The sequence below is a fragment of the Rhinopithecus bieti genome, unplaced genomic scaffold (genome assembly GCF_001698545.2).
Source record: "Rhinopithecus bieti isolate Rb0 unplaced genomic scaffold, ASM169854v2 scaffold_110, whole genome shotgun sequence".
In the NCBI taxonomy this organism is placed as follows: Eukaryota; Metazoa; Chordata; class Mammalia; order Primates; family Cercopithecidae; genus Rhinopithecus; species Rhinopithecus bieti.
The window spans coordinates 3176671-3201546 of NW_016803311.1; the positions used below are offsets into that span (position 1 = coordinate 3176671).

A 24876-nucleotide genomic window follows, 5' to 3' on the forward strand; every position below is an offset into this window, starting at 1 on the left:
TTCTCATGTGGCTTGAATTGAGAGAAGCCACCCAGAATGGCAAAATCACTTGCCTTGACACCAAGTGACATAGATTCAATGTTATGAGCTATATTAGCAATATAGCTTCTTGCTGGAGTTTGATGTTTACTCTTTACCTTGTGATAACAAAAATATTTTTAAACCAAAAAAAGTAATCCTCAACGAAGGAGTATATTTTGAGACTGAATGGCAATTTCAAATTCATGATTGAACTGTGTAATATTCTGCTATAGTACTTAATAATGTCATCATAACTTGTCTATTTTTTCCAGAGCATGTACTCTCATATTTAGCAATTCAGTTTGGGGACAATGAACTGATACTCCTATTTAGCCTGCTCAAATTCAGGTATAGGTCTTTGGCTGAGAGAGAGAAAAAGATATATTTATTTATCACTTGTTATTCCCTACCTCATCTTCAAAATAGCTTTGCCTTCTACTTCTTAAGAAAAAATGCCAAGCAAAAAAATTACCGGCATTTTAATATTCATGAGTCCATGTCATAAAGAGTTAAGGCTGACATTGGGAAATTTTTAGGAATAGTTTTAACTCCGTGTGATTTTTTTTCACTTTACTCACTGACTTTAATATCTAATCTCAAATTAAGATGTGACTCTACTGTCTATGCTGACATGTGGAAGGAAAACTGGTATCTGTAAGACAGCAGAGTTTATCACTAGCACAATACAATGGCTCAGCAAAGTCCCTTTTGCTTATGTTCTTCAGTGCAAGTTTTGCAACAGCTGCAATTTGTTAAATGCCATCTACCCGTGATTGTTCTGGTGATAACTAAGGGAAAAGACAGTGATATTGTCTGTTGGGAGAAAAGGAAACAGAAACTACAAGAAGCAAAAACTCAGAACCAAGCTAGAGGACATATTTTTAACACGTCCGTCAAAAATTAATTAAAGTCTCTATTGGCAGAGTCCCAGGATCAGCAGTGAGTCCTAAAAATTAGGAATGGTGTAGACCCAAGACCTTCAAAGTTTATAGACATAATGAACAAATCTATTAGCTGAATTAAAGGGAGAACTTACCTGGTAAAATACTGTCTTAAATAAGCTCTAGAAAAAGACGAATTGCAAGTCAGATTTAGGCAGCAGATATAGACACATAATGCCTATAATACAAACTCCTTGAAATCAAAACCTGTCTTACTTATCTCCATAATTCATAAACACCTAGCCCAAGGCTTATGCTTGCTTAATAGATAATACATAAATATTAGTTCAATTTAGTTGAGCAAGTAATAGGAGAGATCCACAGGAAAAAAAATAAGGCACAAAGAAAAATAGATTTAGGACTGTAATGACGATTGCTGATCCAACATCTCTGAGCATGCACTCAGCCATTCCTCATCAGTTGCAGCTGAATGATTCAGCCCTTTAGCTAAGCCTTCGTGAAGAAATTTGATAGGTAAGTCAATGCTAAAAGATTTCTAGAATATCACTTAGCATTTATGATGAGTTCCATTCAAAATATATTCTATTTTCCTTTGTGATGTTTTCCTTTGACCTGTAGGGCTTACAAGTGTGTTGAATATCCAAACATTTGGAAATTTTGCAGCCATCTTTTTTTATTGATTTCTAGAGGAAGTGCTGTTGTGATCACAGAACATATTTTATATGATTCATTTACTTGAAAATTGTTGAGATTTGTTTTATGGGCCCAAATATGGTCTTTCTTGCTGTGTATTCTGTGAGTACTTCCTGGGTGAAGTTTCAATAAGTACCAACGAGGTCACGTTGTTTGTTCAAGTCTTCTATAACCTTACTGATTTTCTGTTTATTTTTTCTAATAATGACTGATAGAGGAATCTGAAAGTCTCCACTTGTAACTGTAAATTTGTCTATTTCTCCTTTCACTTATTTTGGTTTATGCTTTACATATTTTGAAGCTCTGTTGTTATTAGGTGCAAAAGCTTTTAAGATTGCTGTGTCTTCTTGATAAACTGATCCTTTTGACTGTATGTAATGTCCCTCTATATTCCAAACAATATGCCTTGTGTTAATTTCCCTTTTGTCTGATATTAAAGTAGCCATTTAGTTTTCTTTTTTAGGTGTTTGTGTGGCATACTTAATCCATCCTTTTGCTTTCAGCCTACTTCTGTCTTTACATGTAAAACGGTTTCCTATAGACAGCACAGAGATGAGTCTTGCTTTTTTTTCCAATCTAAAAATCGCTGTCTTTTAACTGGAGTACTTAGGACAGCACTATCCAATAAAAAGAGAATGTTAACCTCACATGTAATAGTAGATTTTCTGGTAGACATATTAAAATGCTTTTTAAAAAGGTGAAATCAATTTTAATAACATGGTTTACTTAATCCATTACATTCAAAATATTATTTCAACATATAATCAATATACAAATTTACCCATTTTTTTACTTTCAAACAGAAATTAAATTTAAATAAAAGTAAAGCTGCACTAGCCTAATTTTAATTGCTCAATAGCCATATGAAGCTAGTTACTACCAATTTGAAATGTATAGGTGTTAGGACGAATATTACATGTAATGTAATTATAAATATTTATCTATTGATAATATAATACACATTTTTCTATGGTTGGAATTTGCAAGTTTACATATTGCTAGGCTGTTAGGTAGACATGAGCCAGTGAGTACAATCTGTCAATAGTTGAGCGGGTTGAGGTATTAGATACCTTCCGTTTCATCACAGATTTCCAGTTTCTTCCCAATGGTAGGCTGCAGGAGTGGTTAGAGGGTGTTCTTCAGTGTTTCAGTTCACCCTCAGTATTGCAGCAAGCCCTGAACACCGGCACCACAGAAGAGGTCCTCCAGCAAATAGGACGGCTCTTGTTTTTCTCTCATCAGCTAACTTTTTGGCGGGGACAGAACGATGTTCTTGTTCTCATGGTCCAGCCTCAGCTTAGGCACGACCCTGTGAGAGTTAGATGGGACTTCTTCGGACATTTTTGCCCCTCAAATTACACTAACACTGAAATTCTTACATTACAATCTGTGGGTCAGAGAGTTTCCTGCACTCTTCTCCAGTGGTAAGCAAGAACCACTGATACTCTACGTTGTATCAATGTAGGGACTCATTGGGCCCAAAGAGTTTCTGCTCCTTCCCAGGGATCAGCGTCTTCTTGTTCTCTATTCACCCTTCAAAAGAAAGGATGTTTTCCTAGAACTGGAAGGGAAAGATTTTTCGCCCCCTCCACAATACATTAAGTTTGTAAATCAGGAAAGATCCAGAGAAGTAAGTTTTCTTGTTGGCCTCTTAGTGGTTTCAATTATCATCTGCATGCCTATTACCTCCCACACCCATCCCCAACCCCCAGAAGGAGGCTCTCTCCAGTCCCTATATTCATGAGACTGCCTCTGGTAGTCCTCATGAGCATGGGGTAGAGGCCCAAGGGGAAAGCGAGAGAGAGACAGTAGACTCTATTTGTGTCTGCGTCTCCCAGTTAGTCTAGACAAGTGGTGACCCAGGACTTCGGGATGATGGAAATGTTCTATATCCATATTGTCCAACATAGTAGCCACTAATTTTTAATTTTAATTAGTTTTAGTTCATTTAAAATTTTATTTAAATAGCTCCATGTAGCTAATGACTACCATATTGGACAGAGCAATTCTATGCATCCACTTAGACCACACTTAGCCTTTATGAATCCATTAAAATTGGAACTGCTTTCTTCTTACCTGCTTCAATGTTGTATCCTCTTCCTGCTGTGCTTTGCCAAAAGGTGAAATAGTGTGTCGCCTCCCTCCAGAGGGGTTGTTTACGCCTTGGAATTCATATTACTTGGTTGACTTGCTACCTCACCTCTCCTGTAACCTCAAGAATAGTTATGATTTTGTAGATTACATGGCTTTTGCTTGTTGAGGTGGAGAAGAAGTGATATTGTCCTGGGGCTTTCTACATGTTAAGGGGAAGAGGAAACACGTATTGATTTCCAAAGAGTAAAATTAATTCATGGTGGCCTATCAAATATTGTCTTGTACCCCATTGTTAAAGGCTCAATTACATTATCCCAAATTTAAGGAGCAATAATAAGTTGGGAATATAAGAAGTGGGGATTAGTGCACAAATATTTCTGTGACATTAGGTACGAGCTGGCATTTAGTGACATTTGGGTTTCAGCTTCCACCTTCATAAAAGAGGGAATTAAAGTACATGATGACTAAGATAACTTTTGAGCTCTGAAACTAACATTATCTGTCAGTTAATGATGTGTTTTTGCCATCTTTATTTTTCTAACTGAAAGCTTTTTAAACAAGTTTAGAAAACATTTGTAGTATCTGCTCACAGAGTTGACATATTTCTCTTGAGAATAAAAGAGTACCTTTGTAGCAGTCATTTATTGTGTGTTAGATGCTTGTCTTGATGAAATAAGTAATGACAAAGCAATTGGCCCCAGGGCAGTCCTTTGATATTTCGCTATAGTTGTTCTGAGTCTGTCACTCTTAGAGAAAGCTGAAAAACATGTCAAAGAATAAATTTGGCATAGCAGAGTCATTTGGCCAGTTCAAAAGAATTTCACAACCCTTAGGCTGTGACACCTCATTAATATTTAATTGATTGAGAACCTTCAGTATATTGCATGCACTTCAGAGGGAAGGGGTAGTTTCTCAGCAGGTAAAAGGATACCTGGAATCAGTTGCTTGGAAATTGAGGAAATGTCACATACACACAGCTGTGTCACGTGTCAGTGAAGTTCTACAGATAGTGGCTATACACATTAAAGAATACACAAGGAGACACTCTACAAATATAATATTCTATACACACCTATTCTAAATAAAAATAACTCATGAGTTTTTATTTTAGTTATCAGGTACATTCTCTGTGCCATGTCCTAAGTACTAAAGAAATAAAGATAGATAAAAACACTCATAATCAAAGATGTTATACTATAGTGGAAGAGACAAATAAAAACCATTACAAATAATATGATAACTGCTATTGTAACCAGAAAGGGGTCCCAATCCAGACCCCCAAGATAGGATTCTTGGATCTCAGGCAAGAAAGAATTCAGGGCGAGTGCATTCTGGGGGTTGGGGATGGGTGTGGGAGGCAATAGGCATGCAGATGATAATTGAAACCACTAAGAGGCCAACAAGAAAACTTACTTCTCTGGATCTTTCCTGAATACAAACCTTAACTAGTTGTGGAGGGGCAGAAAAATCTTTCGCCTTCCAGTTCTCAGGAAGAACATCGCCTATCTTGACAAGGGAATGAACAAAAAGACGCCTGGATCCCTGGAGAGGAAGCAGAAACTCTTTGGGCCCAGAGTCCTAGCATATAGCAAAGTAGGAGTATCAGTTCTGTTATCCACTGGAGAAGCGAGGCAGCGAAACTCTCTGACCCACAGATTTAATAGAATTTCAGTGTTAGTGTAATTTGAGGGGTAGAGAATGTTCAAGAATGTCCCATCTAACGTCACGAAGGGTCTGCCTAAAGCCTGAGGCTGGACCATGAGAACCAAGAAACATTTCCCGCCAAAAAGTTAGCGATGAGAAGAAAAACAAGAGCAGTCTGATTGCTGGAAGACCCTTCTGTGGTGCCGGTGTTCAGGCTGCTGCATACTGAGGGTGGAACTGAACACACTGAGAAACACCCCTCTACACTCCTGCCAGCCCTACCATGTGGTAAGACAACTGGCAAATCTGTGCACTGTACTACGGCCTAAGTATCTAATACCTCAAACCCAGCTCAACATATTGGACTAGATTGACTCACTCTCGATTCTACGGCTAACAGCCTAGCAATATGGTAACATTCGAAATTCAACCATAGAAATAATTGTATTATAGTTTAGTAATAACTTAAATATTAATAATTACAGTTACATGGTAATATTGTCTAAACCCTACACATTTAAATTGGTAGTAACTAGCTTCATATGGCTATTGAGCAATTAAAATTAGGCTAGTGCAGCAAACTTTTTCTATGAAGTCTTAGATAATAAGTGTGTTATGCTTTAAGGGCCATACAGTCTATATTGCAACTACACAACTCTGCTGTTGCAAACAACAGCAGCCACACACGATACATAAACAAATGATCATGACTATGTTATAATTAAACTTTATTTAGAGACATCAACATTTGATTTTTTATATAATTTTCATGTGCCATGAGATACTATTCTTCTTTTGTTTAGGTCCAACATCTAAAAATGTAAAAGCCTTTCTTAGCTTAAAAGTCAAACAAAAACAGGTGGCAGAACAGATTTGGCTTTGTGGACTGTAGTTTGCTCACTTGATCTGTCATATCATTATAATATGTAATATTGGGATAATTAGAGTACCTATTTGGTGGGGGGCATTATAAAATAATACAAAGTAAGCTCCTTAACAAAGCATGCAGTACAGGATCAATCAATAGAATATGTATCAATGGCACTAAATAGAAAGTTACTCGAGGTGTCAGAAGTGAAGGAGATTGAGACAGATTAAGCAGGGAAATATCAGTGAGATGGAGGTGACTGGTTTAGGACAAAGATTCTGACTAAAGTGAGAATATCAAGTAGCCTACAGACATTGAAATTTTGAGCAGAAATGAATAAGAAAATTAAGGGGAGAATGGAGGCAGGGAGAATAATTTAGAAAGTTGTTGAAATGCTTGAGGAAAGAAATGATGAGGACTTGAACTAAGGTACTGGGTGTGATGGTCACCACCTAGCTTGGACCATGAGCAGCTGCTGCTGCCAGACCTACCTCACTGGTATGCTTCGATGTAGCTGAGGTGCCAGGTCAGGTCTCAAATCATCATCTAAACACCAAACAGTAGCTCTGGCCTCAGTCCAGTCCCTTTTCGCTGTGCCTGCCGTCAGAAGTGAGGGTCTAATCCCAGATCCTCTCTCTCAAGAGAACTTGGCCGGAAGAGACACATTCTTCAGTTGGTCACATCAGAGGTTCCTGAACATGAACACAATTGCTTCTTTAGTTTTCATTCTTTAGTCCGGCTAAACAGAGCAATCTCAGAAAGGAGCAACTTTTAGCAGTTAGCATTTAATAAGTAATACAGAGCACTTTTGTTTTCTTTAAACAGTATGTGCTCCACATTTGCGTTTATTTCTTTGTCTCTTCTCTGAGATAGTCACATCCAGAACTTTCAAAACTTTCCTATTCATGATCTCTCTTGAATGATTCAGAGATAATTCAGGGGCATAAAATATTGTTCAATTTGAACATGAGTTTTCATTATGTGAGACACCTAATGAGGGAAAAAATAATCATACTAAATGTCATTTTTTATTAAAGAGAAAACTAGGAACTTAGGCTAGGATTTCTTGTCAAAATAATGCAGTCCATTCTTCTTGTCATCCACTTTTGCTCCTACCACAAAGCAAAAAGAAAAGCAGAAGCACATTTCCAGACCCAAAACCACAATAGTTCTCGAAGAACCAGAAACCAAATAAAAACTCAAAGTGGGGAAATGGGCTGAAGTAATGGGCCCTCTGTGCTCTGGGTCTGGAAAAGACACTATTGAGTCTGGACCCCAGTATAGTCAGAAGGACTGAAATGCTCCATGCTAGACAGGGCACAGTGCCAGGCTCTCTGCTTATAGCAAAGATTCTTCCTGTTTGACACACACACAAAAATACATATATAAAGACCTGAGGATGCAGGGGACACATATGCATCTTACTGCCAAGGTCCAAGGCTAGTTACTGTCTCACTCAGTGAATGAATCTATAGTGATAACCACTATATCATCCACAATATTAAGAATGGCAAAATAATGTCATATGTCTTGTTGTAGACCGGGTGCTTTGGTGGGCGGACAGGATGCAATGGCTTAATTGTTTTAAAAGCAAGGCATAATAAGAGAGAAATGGGGAGATGAAAAAGCATCAAATGAGCCCAGAGCCTGTGTCTCAAAACACATGAAAAACTTATGCTAAAAAAGATAGATATCAAAACAACTATAACAGTTCAGATTATATTTTAAATAGCAATTTAACAAAAATTTAATTATGTTTATAATGTTCAAGGACATAAATGTAAGAACCGCCTCCAGTTTTTGAAACCAGGTAATTAGTGAAAAAAAAAATTGGCAAAAACAGTGCAGTGCTGTGCCTACAGTTGCACACACTCAGGAGGTTGAGGCAGGAGGATCCCTTGATTCCAGCAGTTCAAATCGAGGCTGGACAACATGATGAGACCCTATCTCAAAAAAATTTGCAGAAATAAAATAAAAACATATATAATAAACATGAATAAATTAAAACTTTTATAAATGAAAACATAATCATTTAAATTAATTTAAAATTTCATTCATCAAACAAGATAAAATTACTTTGATTGATTAAAGTTAAAGTTTACTAATTGAAAAGCTTCAGTAGATGGGACAAATTCTATACTGATAACAGTTATAAAGAGCTAGTAAATTGGAGGATAATACCATGCAATTTGCCCCATAATATAGCACAGTGAGGCAATTCACAGGCATGGAAGTGGGAAAGGCTCTAAGAAGGTTTAAGGATTCATGAAAAAGAAGGAGGGAATGGTGGGCACAATATTTGGAGAGATTATTATGAGAATTTCCAAGACTTGAAGAATGACATGAATTCACAGACTGACAGAGCATTCCAACTAAGTACCTAATAGAGTAATTCAAAACTAAAACCATGCCTAAATATATAATGCTATATTATTGCTATTATGTATCATCAGATTATTAAGGCTAAATAAAAATAAATAAATAAGCTTGAAAGATACAAGAGGAAAAAAGCAAAGTATCTACAAAGGAATGACTATTCTACTGACAGAAGTCTTCCCTTCTGCAATAACTGGTGAAAGAAAACAAAAAAGAAAATCGTCAAAGTACTGACAAAAATACCTGTCTACCTAGAATTTTATACCCAGATACATCAAGAATAAACCACATTAAGAATAAAGATAAAATAAAGAAATTTTCTAATATACAAAGCCTAGAGAACTTAACACCTATAGCTCTGGGTTAAAGAACTGTTAATAGACAAATTTCAGCAAGAAAAAAGGTGAATCCCGAAGGAAAGTCCAGGACACAATTTTAAAAAATGACAATGGGAATATGGTATATGACAAAGATTGTGTTACAAATTAGCAGGAGCAGATGGAAAAAGAACCCCAAAACAGGCAAAAGAATTTAACAGTTCTAAGAAAAGGAAAGCTGATTGACCAAAAAACATAAGAAAAAATAATTAATCTCCATGAGCAGGAAATTAAAACAAAGAGACAAAATTTCACACACCTCAGAGTGGCCAAAATTAAAAAGACTGGTATCAGCGAATGTGGAAAATAATATGGAGAAAGAGGAACTATCATACACTGCTAATAGATATGTAAATTGCCCTAATCTAGTTAGAAAACTTTCTAAGAATATCTGATAGAGATGATGTGTAGACCCTACTATCCAGGATTTGCCACCTAAAGAGACATGCTGGAAACATTTATTGCAGCATTATTTGTAAGAGTGAATGATTGAAAGCAATTACTCTACTAAAATAATAACAGGTATATTGTGTAGGTTGTATAGCAAAATGGACACGAAAATAAAATTTTTAGATATTCTTGTATCAAGAGTGATAAATCTTAAAACAATGTTAGGCAATAAAAAGCTGCAGGATAGTTATGATAATTTACATAATAATTTAAAACATGAAACAATGTTGGATGCTTACAAATATATGTTTTAAAAACATGCATGAGAAGATAAATACCAGATTCAGAGCAATAATTCCTTCTGGTCATGGTGGGAAAAGAATGGGGTTTGGGAAAGTTACATGGGGGAATTTCAACTACATTTTCTAAGACTTTATTTATTTGAAAAATTAAAACATCTGTGGACAAGAAAGTAATGAACAAAGATATTAAATGATTCACCTTGTCCAACAACTCCATTTCTCTGCCCAGTCCAGGCTGGTCCTAAGAAAAGAAAGGGAAGTACAATGGAGTGACTGACAGGGTGAGGACTATTGACTTAGATTAGGATTTAGCCTTGTCATCACTGAAATGCCTGTTAGTAACTATAGCACTGGTTTATACCACACCACTTAATTTCTAAAAAGAAAGATAATGAGAGAAGTCACTGGCGAGATAGCAAAATATTTTTATACTATACATTTGAGTTCTTCTAAAAACAGTAGTTCTTGGATTGAATACTCCTCAGTAATGCTTAGACATCAACAGGATTTTCAGCTGACCTGGGTCATTTACATTGAAGCTGAGGGAAACATATAAAACAAACATATAAACAGGCATTTTAAGACATTCTCTTAAAGTTTAAGTAGCTTGTTGCAGAAAAAAAAAAAAAAATTGGAAAATAAAATATCTGTTCTCTAATCCTCCTGTCTGTCTTGAATTTCAAAGTCTGACCGTGGCTTTGATGTGCAGACTTCATGCCTCAGGGCATGAAAGATTAAGTGCCCTTCTAACTTCTCTTTTCAGTAGAAGAAACCCTGATGAGGATGTGAAACAGGACTGCAACAGTGGAGGAGTTACTGCTCTGTGGCTGCTTTTTCTGTTTCCTTTCATTTTAGTTCTCTTAGGGCCAGAGTCAATAGCTGGATCTGGTAGACTCCATGGGTTAGTAAATTAGCCTGGGTCGAAAGAAAAAACTTGAAGCAGTTCAAAACTTCTTTGGGAGTTTTGAACTCAAAACAGAGTCTTCGAGGGTTGGCTGATTGGTTGGTTGGTTGGTTGGTTGGTTGACATGGTACATAAGTAAGTACGTGAGTTCATTCTGAAATGTTACCTGCATGTAGGAAGACTAGGGATGAGGCAAAGATAAAATTCAAACCTTTTAACCAGAGACTATAGCACATAGTCTACAGTGACATGATCATAAAATACAGTGGAGTCTGAAGGTCTTCCTAGCTTTTTTGTAGATGTTGGCTTGGTTTTTCAGAAAATTTCAGGAAAAATCAAAGCATTAACATGTAGCTTCAATTATTTCTGGGTTTCTTAAAGTCAAAAGCAAAGATAGATTAAGAAGACCCTGAGCAACAAAATAAAATATATCCTGCTACAGATTGAGACATACTAGATACTCAATAGTTATTTATTGAAAGAACTAAGTCAAATTTGGAGTTCTCATGTTATTGAAATTGAAATTTTTTGAATGTAAATTTAAACTAAGGACATTTCTTTAGGTCAGGCTATAGATGATGTCCAAGAATCCCCTCAATTCTGAAATTGTGAATCAAAAAAATTTTTTCTGTCAATCTAAAATTGTCAAAAGGGTCAGAATCCCATTTAAAGGGAGTTTTTTCAAGCACAAAGTGTGAGGCTAGACCACCTGGAAACACCAACTCCTAAAGCATTCAGGCAGTGCTCTGAAGTAGTGCAACTAGGATCTCATTTCTTATAGGCAGAGACAGAGAAGTTTTTATCAGGATTACAAAAAATTATTCATACAAGGTTGACACCTGGTTAACAGAAATTTCACTGGTTATAAGCAGTGTTTCTTTTGGGGAAGGGTACATTTAACATTTTTTTACACAGAGTGTGATAGTTATTTATAGGTTTTCTGTCATCCGGCCTAGGCAAAGCAGGACAACAAAGAGGGGAAGTTAATCTACAACAAGGGTCATTAATTAAGAAGGCAGGAGATTTTTGTCCCTGACATTATTTAATTCTCTCTAGTCATTGTACAGAACAAGAAAAATAAAATGAGTTAATCTGTAATTTGAGAACAGAAGTTATAACTATGTGACTCAGATCACAGTTACATCTTTCGCATGCTTAAGGTGATTTTTGGGGTTCCAACAGCTTTTAAATTTTATTTATCTTCATATTTTTTTCTTTTTTTTTCTTTTTTTTTTTTTTTGCGATTTCACTATTGTTGCCCAGGCTGGAGTGCAATGGCACTATCTCTGCTCACTGCAACCTCTGCCTCCCAGGTTCAAGTGATTCTCCTGCCTTAGCCTCCCAAGTAGCTGGGATTACAGGCGTGTGTCACCACGCTCGGCTAATTTTGTATTTTTAGTAGAGACAAGGTTTCTCCGTTTGGTCAGGCTGGTCTCAAACTCCTGACCTCAGGTGATCTGCCCGCCTTGGCCTCCCAAAATGCTGGAATTACAGGTGACCCCAAACGAAATTATTTAACATATCTTATTAATAAAATCATACAAGTAAAATCTGTTTAATAGCTTCTTCAGAAAGGTGCAAAATGCATTATTTACAAGAAATTTGCACAACAGTGGGAGGGGAAGGAAATGCAGACATATATCGATAATGGATTTTAAAATGAGTATTTTAAAGTTTTCCAGTGAATGAACTACTCAAGCAAAATAGAAATATTTTCTTTAAACTTCTATAGAAAAAGTGGTTTGAGAAACACCACAAAATATATTTTTTACAACATTGGAGAGTTTAAAATTTTATACTTCATGTGGAAAAACAAGTGCTGTGTTCACACGAAGAAATAAATGATCATATAACTATCATCGGTCTGAGCCAAAATTTATTTTCTGTTACTGGTCTGTTACTAATATCAAATTTCCTTCGCATGAGAAAAAGAAAAATAAACTGGGAATCTGAAGATACAGACTGTCATGTACTTGTTAAATTAGCTTGGACAAGTAATTTAGTCTGTGAGTCATCATTATATTTACCAGTGGGAAGGATATATTAATATTTGCTCTTCCTAGATATCAGGACTGTTGCAAAAGGAAAAATAAATGTAAAAGTTTTTCAAAAATCAGAAAGCACTATATAAAATGTACTTTATTAATTACTGCTAAGAACATTCAATTCATGGGTACTGAGGAGTATAGTGCCCACAGACAGTGAAAATATGTGTGAATTTCTGGTAGGTGTAATCCTTGGTTCATTCAAATATTGATATCGGTCTTTCTCTCTCCTCTTTCTTTTCCCTTTCTCCATTTGCTTCACTTCTATAGAACCTCTACCTGTAACCAGTGTTTCCATATATGACTATAAACCTTCTCCTGAAACAGGAGTCCTGTTTGAAATTCATTACCCAGAAAAATATAACGTTTTCACAAGAGTGAACATTAGCTACTGGGAAGGTAAAGACTTCCGGACAATGCTATATAAAGGTAAGCAGCAAAAGGAAGGCTGAATCAATGATGACCCTCACTTTTTACACAGCTTTTCCCAAATGATGTTCTCTCTTACTGCAAAGAGGTTTTATAATTCACTATTTGACCTATAAATGAGCCATTAAAAATAATTATTGACTTATGAAAATCATGCTATGAGGAAACCTAGAACATCTGGTTCATTTCTTGAGAGTCATGTGTCATGTGTACAGCATGAGAAACACTCAAATTATTATCACTTACATGTTACTCTTCCTTAACAGCATGCCTGGTACAGGAAATAAATTCAGACTTAAGTTTAGAAGCACAAGTAACCATTTCCTTCTGGGTATGATAGATGGGCATTTCCGGGACTGGGAAGCCAGAGTGGTGCCTTTTGCAAAGTTTCACTTGGAGATGATCCAGCATCCTCAAATGCGATGCTGTATGACCAGCTAAATGAGTACATTAACATACAAAAATTAGTTTTGCTTTTTTATTCGCTTGATGGGAACCTTGTGGGGAAGGGAGAGAAAAGAGCCCAGGAGAAGTAATACTTCAAATCAGTCAAAGGAACAAAATCAACTTCTCTGGGTAGAAGGGGCTGGAGGGAGAGGGAAGAGAGGGCATTCAGTTTCATTTGGGAGTGAATCCTAGTGAAGGAACTTGAATACTCTCAGGACACATCGGGTGGGGGTGGGAGGTAGGTAATGCTACCGGAGTTGGCTAACTGTAGCTGGAAACATGTATTGGTGGGAAGAGAAAGAGTATTGAGGCACACAGAGCATGACATCCAGAAAAATGTCACTTGGACTTGCTGCTGTTACACACTCATTTCTTCCATGGATTTATTTTTTCTGAGACACTATTTAAAATATAAGCAGTGGGGCTGGGAGCGGTGGCTCACGTCTGTAATTCCAGCACTTTGGGAGGCCGAGGTGGGCAGATCACTTGAGTTCAGGAGTTCGAGACTAGCCTGGCCAACATGGTGAAACACTGTCTCTACTAAAACATACCAAAAAAACTAGCCGGGTGTTGTGGCGGGTCCCTGTAATTCCAGATACTCAGGAGGCTGAGACAGAAGAATGGCTTGAACCCGGGAGGCAGAGGTTGCCATGAGCCAAGGTCACACCACTGCACTCCAGCCTGGGCAACAGAGCAAGGCTCCATCTCAAAATGAATGAATGAATGAATGAAATATACGCAGTGAATTTAGTGTTTTTAAACTTTGAAAAAATCAAAGAAACATAAATTCTACAAATTATTATGTTGTTTATTTACAATGAAAACAGATAATCTGCAAATTAATAAATGGAAAGTTGTTTATAGATCATATGCAAATATATTTATGAATGATTAAAAAGCAATTACTGAAACTTTTGTTAATCATAAATTTTAAAATAATTAATATAATCCCATTCTTAAGTCAATTACTTCTTATTACTTCTTCAAACTATTTTTAGATTTCAATTCAATAAGTGGTATTTTTAGTTTTTTCTCTCATTTCTTTTGAGTTGGATTGGATTTTTAGTTTATTGTTATTCTCTTTAAAGTTTTCTAAGTGGAGTCCAAACTTTTATTATTTCTATTTTTGGGCAGGTTCTGTCTTCAAACTGGCAAATAAACCAGTTTTAAATTAGGCTAGTTTTTCTAAATGAAAACTTTTCTTGTAAAATTGCTTTTTTTCAGGTCATAAGGTGGCAAAATACCTTGAATTTTTATCTTAAAGTAAATGGCCAGTGTAAACTTAACATCTACAATTTCTTTATATTATCTCCTTCAATTAATACATACCCCAAAAGTTCCTATCATAAAAAGTTAACTCCAATTGTGTTCGATTTTCTCAGGAATTTTGTCAGTGAAAGCCCTTCAGGATTGAGTCTAAACATTCAACGTTTCGTCTCTAGCCTTCTACTAACTCTTTATTATTAACCATAACAGTAGTTGAAGGAAATATTATGTTGTGAATGTTTAACCATAATTGTTTCAAACTTTCCAGAAGTGTGTGACATTTAGAAGACCATATTTTTCATGCAATTGATTTTCTCTTCACAGATTTCTTTAAGGGAAAAACAGTATTTAATCACTGGCTGCCGGGAATGTGTTATAGTAATATCACCTTTCAGTTGGTATCTGAGGCAACTTTTAATAAAAGTACCCTTGTTGAGTACAGTGGTGTCAGTCATGAACCCAAACAGCACAGAACTGGTAAGTCTCCTGAAGAATCAAATACAGTGAAAAAATAATTCAGTTATATTTTGCTATATATTTATTTTTTATCCTAAGAAATATTCTGGTCCAGAGCAAAGAAAGAAAATGCATATGTTTAATAACCTAAAACAGATTTTATATCAATGTAAAAAGAACTGGGCAAAATATTCAATAAGAAAAATCTAAAATATGTCAATGCAATCATAGATTTGTAATCTTTGAATAAAAACTACTATATTATTGCCAAAGGTTATAATTAAGTAACTTACCCAGATCTAGTAGACATCAGTTATTACTGACAAGTGGCCCTATGGCAGAAAAAAGAGGGAAGACATTCTAGTACGGTTTATCAGATTATTAAAGGAAAATATTGAAATTCAAATGTATCTGAAACTTGAAGTACTTAATTTTCGTAACACCAATAATATAAAGCACTATTGTAGAATGGATGGATAGATGCATGGATGGATGGAAGAATGAATGGGTAAAATAAGCATATATCTACTAAGTACCCATCACCAATATAAGCAACATCGCATGTGCCTAATGTGCCTGAGTACTTAATAGGAAAGCTGGAGAGGCCATTCTGATGAGCATCAGGAAAGGATTATGATAGATTACTTCTAAGGTCTTGACAATTTGAAATTCTAAGATATCATGATTCTTATTCATTAGTCTAAGACCAGGAAACTATTTCAGCTAAATCACTAACTCACCTAATGTCAACATTTAAGATTCTATTTATGTTTTTCATTATTCAATGTAAGTAGAAAAACATTAATTGAGCACCTTCTACCTGGAATTTGTTCTAAGTACTGAGACATGAAGACAAAGACTGATAAGACAGGATCCTTGTCCTCAAAAAATGGTACTCGTAATACACAAATGGCACTAATACAAGGCAGAATGAGATAAATATTATAAAAGAGGTACAAAGTTATTTAACAGCACAAAGGAGAGAGAAAATTTTATTAGAAGTTCATGGGGCCTAGCGTGGTGGCTCATGCCTGTAATCTCAGCACTTTTGGAGGCTGAGGCGGGTGGATCACCTGAGGTCAGGAGTTTGAGGCCAGCCTAGCCAATATGATGAAACCCCATCTCTACTAAAAATACAAATACTAGCCGGTCTTGATGGCTGGTGCCTGTAATCCCAGCTACTCGGGAGGCTGAGGCAGGAGAACCGCTTGAACCCAGGAGGCGGAGGTTGCAGTGAGCCCAGACCACGCCATTGCACTCTAGCCTGAGCAACAGAGAGAGATTCTGAAACCCCGTCTCTACTACAAAATACAAAAAATCTAGCCGGGCATGGTGGCGGGCGCCTGTGGTCCCAGCTACTCGGGAGGCTGAGGCAGGAGAATGGCGTAAACCCAGGAGGCGGAGCTTGCAGTGAGCTGAGATCAGGCCACTGCACTCCAGCCTGGGCGACAGAGCGAGACTCCACCTCAAAAAAAAAAAAAAAAAATTTAAAAAAAGTTCATGGAAGAGGTGATAATTGAACTGCTATTTGAAGGTCAAATAGAAACTGTTATAGGCAGAGACTATGCAGTGTGTCTTTGTAGTTTTCTCCCTGTAAGTAAAGTGTGCTTCCATAATTTACGAACTCATTTTGTGCTTATATGTTTCATTTTAGAGAGGTGAGGAGTGAAGCCATATTTCTAACATGTATGTTAACATCTCTAAAGGCAGCACACGCATGCAACTCTCCTAGGTGCAACTATGTCACATGGAGTATTTTCATCTTCATAGCTATAAGTACACTATACTTGTTTTTTCTTTGTAATAAAAATCCAGGAACAGAGATACATTTTTTTGTAAGTGAGATTATGATAAACTGAAAAATATTTACATACTCTGCTTTTAGAAGTGGTTAAATTACCACTTCAACAAGCATAATATTGCAAGTTAATATATTTGAAGTGTGACTAGTGGTGTGTTAACAGGTACACATCATCCACAAAATGTTAGAAGTATGTATATGGAGAAAAACACAGTTTATCTTGACGTAAATTTGTCTATGTATTAGAAGTAAAATTAAATTCCATTTTTAAAAATCTGCTTTTGTCCCTGACTCATTAAGAAATTAAGCATTCACTCTAATTGAATTAAAAATTACTTGAAAATGAAAATTCTCTCTCTTACAGCCCCTTATCCACCTCAGAATATTTCCGTTCGTATCGTAAACTTGAACAAAAACAACTGGGAAGAACAGAGTGGCAATTTCCCAGAGGAATCCTTCATGAGATCACAAGATACAATAGGAAAAGAAAAACTCTTCCATTTTACAGAAGAAACCCCTGAAATTCCCTCGGGCAACACTTCTTCCGGTTGGCCTGATTTTAATAGCAGTGACTATGAAACTACGTCTCAGCCATATTGGTGGGACAGTGCATCTGCAACTCCTGAAAGTGAAGATGAATTTGTCAGCGTACTTCCCATGGAATACGAAAATAACAGTACACTCAGTGAGACAGAGAAGTCAACATCAGGCTCTCTCTCCTTTTTCCCTGTGCAAATGATATTGACCTGGTTACCACCCAAACCACCCACTGCTTTTGATGGCTTCCATATTCATATTGAACGAGAAGGTAAAGCAGTAGTAAATCAGAGGAAATAAGAACTGATACAAAGGAAGGGGAATTGAAGTGTTTTTAAATTTGAGTTTAGAAACACTGATCATAGACAGTCAACAGCCAAAGAATAATGATAAAGAAAGGGAAGAATTTAATTGGGTATCCAATGCAGACAGAGCAGAAAACCCAAATGAATAGACTGGGTAAGAATCAGAAGGTTTGGGTGATTCACAGGTTGTGAGTACTGCCAACTGTATACATTTTACTGCCTGATATTTCTCGTGTCTCAGAACAATGAGGAAAACATCATATTTGGAAATATTTTGAATCAAAGATCTAACTATCCCAGAATATTACAGCATATCCTAGAGAAATTTTCTGTTTTCTCATATGCAAATTTTCAAACATGGCAGCAAAGTAATACTTATGAACACATTACTACTTTCCTCAAGAATATGAGGCTTGTGTCCTGCTAACCAGCTACTCTTGTTCCCTTTAGGGTGTGCCCCTCTGGAACAAGCACCACAGTTTTCCAGAGAGAAGCTGATAGTAAAATGGAAAATACACAGCTACTGACATTTCCATATAGCTACTATATTACATTTTGCATTGACTAACTCAGCATCTGAGATTCATCTTTATATTTTAGCCCACTAGCTTAGGAAAGTAGAGCCATGACTTCCAGCAAGCTTGGGTCATGATACCTACCTCAATTGTTGTTTGGTAGATTTTTATGGTTATTTGTTGTTTGTTTAGTTTTTACAGTAATATACTTCATTTTCCATTTTCCGGTCTAGTAGTTTGAGTGGCAGAGGTTATACTTTGTAAAAATTTGAAGTTACAATGATAGCCTTATTTTTAGAGTGAGAGTTTAAGGCCCATGTAGTCTCATATACTGACATATTATTTACTCCTATTTTACTTAATAGCATGAGATACAACAAAAATCTGTGGATTCTTCTATACAGGATGATACAGCATTCAACCATAACCAAATAACACATAAAATGAAAATTCTTAATTATTTGAGTCAAAAGTCATTTTCTTGGAATTGCCTACATTTTTTTAAAGTTTCCCTAATTGTCTTTTATTTTTCTGTTCCTAAATATGTTCCCATGGCAAATAGGATCTTGTCATTACAAAAATTTTTTACTGCCTGTTCTCATGGAGGTTCTATTATGCATTTATCTGACTACAGTGTCTTCTTTTGAAGGCTGTTGTAGTCACCAACTGATGATAATGACTTCAAATGAAGTAATAAGCAGCAGAGGATGGATGGACTGTGATGCATTGTGAAATAATTCTTTCTTTAAGAAGATCTGAAAGCAAATGGATGAAGGAAAATATTACCATGATTATTATTTTAAATTTTACTTTAAGTTCTGGGGTACATCAGAAAATAGATCTTTAAAAATGAGATGTATTTTAAATAAACATTAAAGCACTTCTGAATGGTTAATACTACCACAAAGAACTTACAAGATATTTGATGCTGGTTATTTTTTAGCCCTTACCTCGTGATGAGGAAGCCAACAAGTGTTATCTTTTCCTGACTATCTACTTCTGTTGTGTAAACATAATTTTGTTGGGTAGGAGTACATAAAGATGCACAGTGTAGACCCATCCCTAGTTTTATTGATTTGAATGCCGTATTTGAATTTCGTTATTTGGAAGGTTGTAAAAATACTGAACTCTTACTTATATTCTTTAATAGTACCTTTAGTTTAGAGGTGTAACTGAACTTGACAAAAGGAGGGAACATTTAAAATACCTATTTTTTTTTTTTTCATTAATTGACTTGTCTATACCCAGGGCCTTTCCAGGTGTCAATTCATATATCTTCTCTTTTCTATATATGATTTAGAGAACTTTACTGAATATTTGACGGTGGATGAAGAAGCACATGAATTTGTCGCAGAACTGAAGGAACCTGGGAAATATAAGTTATCTGTGACAACCTTTAGTTCCTCAGGATCTTGTGAAAGTCGAAAAAGTCAGTCAGCAAAATCACTCAGCTTTTATATCAGTAAGTAACAAAGAGATCATTTTACACTTACTGGGGAGCTAGAACAAGGGAACTGGTGAGATTATTGATGCTCAGATGTCAACTATTCACAAACCTTAGAGATGCGGAGAAGTCTTCAAGATCAGGAGAGGCTGAGATCCACAAGCTTTGGACAGCAGAGGAAATATATGCATATTTAATAGTAGCAATCCTATCCACGGGCTTAACTTGAGGATTCTTTTCACTATTGTGATAATTGAATATTTATTAAACTGACCTTCCACATTAGCCATAACAAACCCTCCAAGGATGTGGACATATAGTTTGGGAAATACAACATTTGCTTGAGGCCATAATGAAATGACATTATAGGACTGTGAAAAATCTCGTTAGAGTATTGAGCTCGTGAAGCTCAAAAGAAAGACAAAGATTCAAGTACACCCAGGTGGTCTCCATAAAATTGGTGGAAAAAGCCATAGCTAGAGCAACCTAAAAGCCCCAATGTCAAGTCCTAGGGTGGCCTCTACCAATTCCGTAAGAGTAACAGCACAGCAAAAGTTAGCCTCTGAAGGTTGCACAAACAGTACCTGCCTCTATAACGTGTTTGGCTAAACTGACTATGTTTACTGGAAGTATAGAGGTCAAAAATCAGCAACCTACCCTATCAGGAGTTACATGTGCCTCCAATCAGTAGAAAGAAAAACCAGAAGGCAAAGAATAAAAATTGCTTTCAGAAAAGGATAACCACCACATATCCTATTGCCATATGGAACGGCAAAATACCACCTTTCGTTCAAGAATGGATGAGAGCAAAAGAGGAGTTCAGTTTATGCAGCAGCTTAAAAATGTTAAAACTTTCCCATATAATATTTTACTAAAAGAAAACCAAAATATCACCTCTGGCAAAAGAAAGGCCTTAAAGATTTATCAGACGCATAGAAAATGTATTCCCAACTGCCTTGTGTGTCTTTCAAGTGTTAGAGTCCTTGGACATGTGATTACTTAAGAAAGAGAACAAAGTTGAGGATTTCATTCTTTCCATAAGACTAAAAACGCCTCACTGACCAAATAGTCTCTTTCTGTACCAGTACAGATCCACCGCACATGTGAACAGCCTCCATGAAAACTCTGCAACAATTCTGGTCTTTCTGACTTTTCTCTTCTCTGAATTCCTATTCTGTCTCATAGTACACAGCACAAAACACAGAACTTATTAGTGTGTGGTATTTTTCTAGATTTATTTTAGGTGCATCTTGCTTCTCATGTCAAATTGTAAAATCCTAGGCTGGAGTTATACCGTTTGCATATTTATTCATTCTCTTGCACATTCAAGAAATATTTATGGAACCACTTGTATCTTTCATGCGCTCTGCTCTATTCTTAGAGTATCTAAAGTGACTAGTGCCATTGAGGATATGTCGGAATTGCTCAAAAATGTGATAACTTTAAAGAGATGCATCTTAGTATTTATCTAGAAAAATACAGGCTACCAGAAGTTTTGTTTTTTCTCTGTTGCTAAAAGAATGACTTTTTAAGTGCTTAGGAGATTCTGTTCTGTGGTAATGAGTTATTCAGATGTACTGCATATACTTCTTTGGTTTAAAAAATGGATATCGCATATATAAATACACCTAACTGGGTAAATGAGCAACAAATTAGGGTGGCTCACGTTTGCTCAGCATAATGTAGTCACACACCAGCTGAAGTATATTTGCAGCCCATTTTTCCTGACCAAACTGTTTCACATATTCTGGTGTTGAGCTGTTACATTACAATTTATTATATGTTTATGTTGTTGCATTATAATTTACATTTATGTAGCTTTGAAGGCCTTCCCAGAGATGAGAATTCAGGTAGGAATTTGCACTAGTCTGCCAATAGCCTTATGAAGGGAACACTTTCATTACCCCCATTTTTCACATTAAAAAACAAACTGAATCGCAGAAAGTTCAGTGACTTCTCCAAGTGTCAAAATTAAGGTTAGAACTCAGGAATATTTGATAACAAAATCCATTTTCATTTAGCCTGCAATGACCCAATTCCTCGGGTTGATTATCAGGTCAGTCATAAGGTAAAACTATTAAATAACTGAATTTGTTTTGCTTCCTTCAACCTTTGCCCTCTGTGCCCCCACTACACCAGTACTCTTCAGAACAGTAGCAACACTTCGCGTTTGTGTAGTTCGCTAATACGTATTATCTCATTTGATCCCAACAGCAACTTTATGAGGTAAATTAATACAGATTGTCACAAAGCGCTAACTCAGGAGACAGGAGGGCTGGGTTGGGTCACGAGCACTTACTAGCTCTGTGACTTCAGGCAGCTTGTTTATATCTCTGGGCCTCAGTTTCCTCATCAGGAACTGTATTAGTCCGTTTTCACACTGCTATAAAGAACTACTTGAGACTGAGTAATTTATAAAGGAAAGAGGTTTAATTGACTCACAGTTCAGCATGGCAGGGAGGTCTCAGGAAACTTACAATCATGGCAGAAGGCAAAGGGGAAGCAAGAACCTTCTTCACAGGGTGGCAGGACAGAGAGAGAGAGCAGGGGAAACTGCCACTTTTAAACCATCAGATCTCGTGAGAACTCCCTCATTATCTTGAGAACAGCATGGGGGAAACCGCCTCCATGATCTAATTACCTCCCATCAGGTCCCTCCCTCGATAAGTGGGGATTACAATTCGAGATGACATTGGGTGGGGACAGAGCCAAACCATATCAGCAAAATAAGGCAGTGGGTCTCTAAAGTTCTGCTCTATTCTAAAATTCCATGATTTATCCATTTAACAGATGCAATGACTGAGATTCAGAGACATTAACTCATTTGTCCAAAGTTGCACCACTAACAAGGACCAAACTGAGTCTTAGTGCAATTATCCTGTCTCCAAATTTTTACTATTTCATAGTGCTCCAGGAAGTCTCATGCAGGGTTGAGAGCATGGATTTTGGAATCAGACTTCCTGTGTGTGAAACCTAGTTCGACTTACCCTCTCTCTGCCTCAGTTTTCGCATCTGACAAGTGAGATTTAATAAAAGTACTTATCTCATTGGCTTGTTATAAAAGTTAAAGGGGCCAGGCACGGTGGCTCACACCTGTAACCCCAGCACTTTGGGAGGCCAAGGTAGGCGGATCACCTGAGGTCAGGAGTTCGAGACTAGTCTGGCCAACATGGTGAAACCCTCTCTCTACTAAAAGTACAAATATTAGCCAGGCATGGTGGTGGGCACTGTAATCCCAGCTACTCGGGAGGCTGAGGCAGGAGAATCGCTTGAACCCAGTAGGTGGAGGTTGCAGTGAGCCAAGATAAGGCTGCGCTCCAGCCTGGGTGACAGAGTGACATTCCATCTCAAAATAAATAAACAAATAAGTAAATAAATATAAGTTAAAGGAATGAAATACGTAATACATATAAACTTGAAGTTTACATGCTAAAAAGCAGTTTATATGCTGAAAAGCAGTTTATATGTGAGCATCCGTGTTTTAAGCTCAACCACTACTGTGATGTCCTAGACATCTTCCCAAGAGAACTACGGTAGCACCCTTGTGTCTGTGGTGTCACTGACCTGCCAGGAACAAATATATAAATATATAATGGATTCCATATCTCTTTACTAGAATTAATATCATTTTTTATTATCATTTCCTTTGCACCATTTACACCGAACCTTAGTTTGTCCTCCCCAGTAGAGCCACTTGCTCCTTTTCCTCTCCTGGGTCTCAGCCTAGGAATATAGTATTAAATTAAGGAGCTGAGATATGCATCCTAAGCAAATAAATGGAAGTTTCATATTTGCATTTCAGCAGGGAATTTCTGCAGATAATAATCACCTTAACATGTCTTGAGTCCTTACTAGGTGTCAGGCACTGTGTTAAGAACCACTTTATGAACATAAGAGAACAAAGCTAAAGATGGGCACTTCTATGGAGATATTTTATGGTAAGGATCCTGTTGTATTCCTCAAATTATCACCCAGGTTTCAGCCAGCTTCTTTAACGGAGCCAGCCTGTTGCGTGTTTCTTCTCTAATAGAGTCACAGCCTGCCTTTTTGTTCTCACTGTTGCCAAATTCAAACGTTTTCACATGATAGTAGTCTAGGCTGATTTGGATCTCGAAGTAATTATTCCTAGAGACCAAAGATCCTAGTAGCAAAGGAATTATAAGCCCTGATGAAATGCCACACTGCCACGCTCACTCTTTGTTAAAAGAGAAGTAAATTTTCTCTGGTGAAGAATTTACCAGAATACTCTCACATGCACATGACGATTGAAGTGGCACTTTCGTTTCTGCTGTTATTGATGAGGCTGCTGTTTAGATCAAGGTGAGGTCAAGGGGTAGAGGGTTGCAGCTGGGCAGAGGACCTGAAGAGTTGCCAGTCTGACCACCCATCTTACTTTGAATCTCATTGTAAGGGCGAAAAGAAAACATGATTTTTTAAACCAGAATCTCTTATCTTAATCAGTGCAATGTGCAGCCTCCCCTGTGTTCCAATTTGAAATGTGCAGGTCCTTCAGGAGACTGGATTGAAGAATTGACTGAGAAGCCCCAGCACGTGAGTGTCCACGTTTTAAGCTCAACCACTGCCTTGATGTCCTGGACATCTTCCCAAGAGAACTACAACAGCACCATTGTGTCTGTGGTGTCGCTGACCTGCCAGAAACAAAAGGAAAGCCAGAGGCTTGAAAAACAGTACTGCACTCAGGTAAAGGAGAGAAAATGAGGATGGGCTCGCCAGTCCCACCTAAGCACAGCCTTACAGGGCAATGCCACAGAGGCAATTGCAGGAAGCCATGCTGAGGTCTGCTGGGATGGGTGTGTTGTATGAGTGTTCCCAAGAGCCAGAGGGGCCAGAAATGAGTGGGAATGGCTTTTCCATGGCACTGTCATCTCCCTTTCTCTTCATAGGAGGGCCGTGTTCCTTTCTCTTTCATTCCTTATTCAAGAGAATTTGCTGAGCACCTATGATGTGCCAGGTACTAAGAGAGATGTTAGAAATTTTTAAACATCCTGCTCTTGCAGAGCTTATAATCTAGTGAGAACAATACATAAGTGAACCTACAA

At 37.0% G+C, this 24876-nt stretch overlaps 1 protein-coding gene and 1 long non-coding RNA gene across 4 annotated transcripts in view; one reads left to right on the forward strand and one right to left on the reverse strand.

Annotated features, from left to right (window-relative positions):
- PTPRO (protein tyrosine phosphatase receptor type O) overlaps positions 1-24876 on the forward strand; it is a 277974-nt gene that overhangs the window by 162358 nt on the left and 90740 nt on the right. For all 3 annotated transcript variants that reach the window (XM_017873696.1, XM_017873688.1, XM_017873702.1), the window contains exons 3-7: positions 12887-13045; positions 15083-15235; positions 17380-17823; positions 19673-19834; positions 24321-24517. In XM_017873696.1, coding sequence (XP_017729185.1) covers positions 12887-13045; positions 15083-15235; positions 17380-17823; positions 19673-19834; positions 24321-24517 — 1115 coding nt within the window. The remainder of the gene's footprint in view (positions 1-12886; positions 13046-15082; positions 15236-17379; positions 17824-19672; positions 19835-24320; positions 24518-24876) is intronic.
- LOC108530684 (uncharacterized) overlaps positions 5944-24876 on the reverse strand; it is a 92987-nt gene continuing 74054 nt past the window's right edge. Inside the window, exon 4 of the long non-coding RNA XR_001885925.1 lies at positions 5944-6914. This is a non-coding gene — a long non-coding RNA (uncharacterized LOC108530684). The remainder of the gene's footprint in view (positions 6915-24876) is intronic.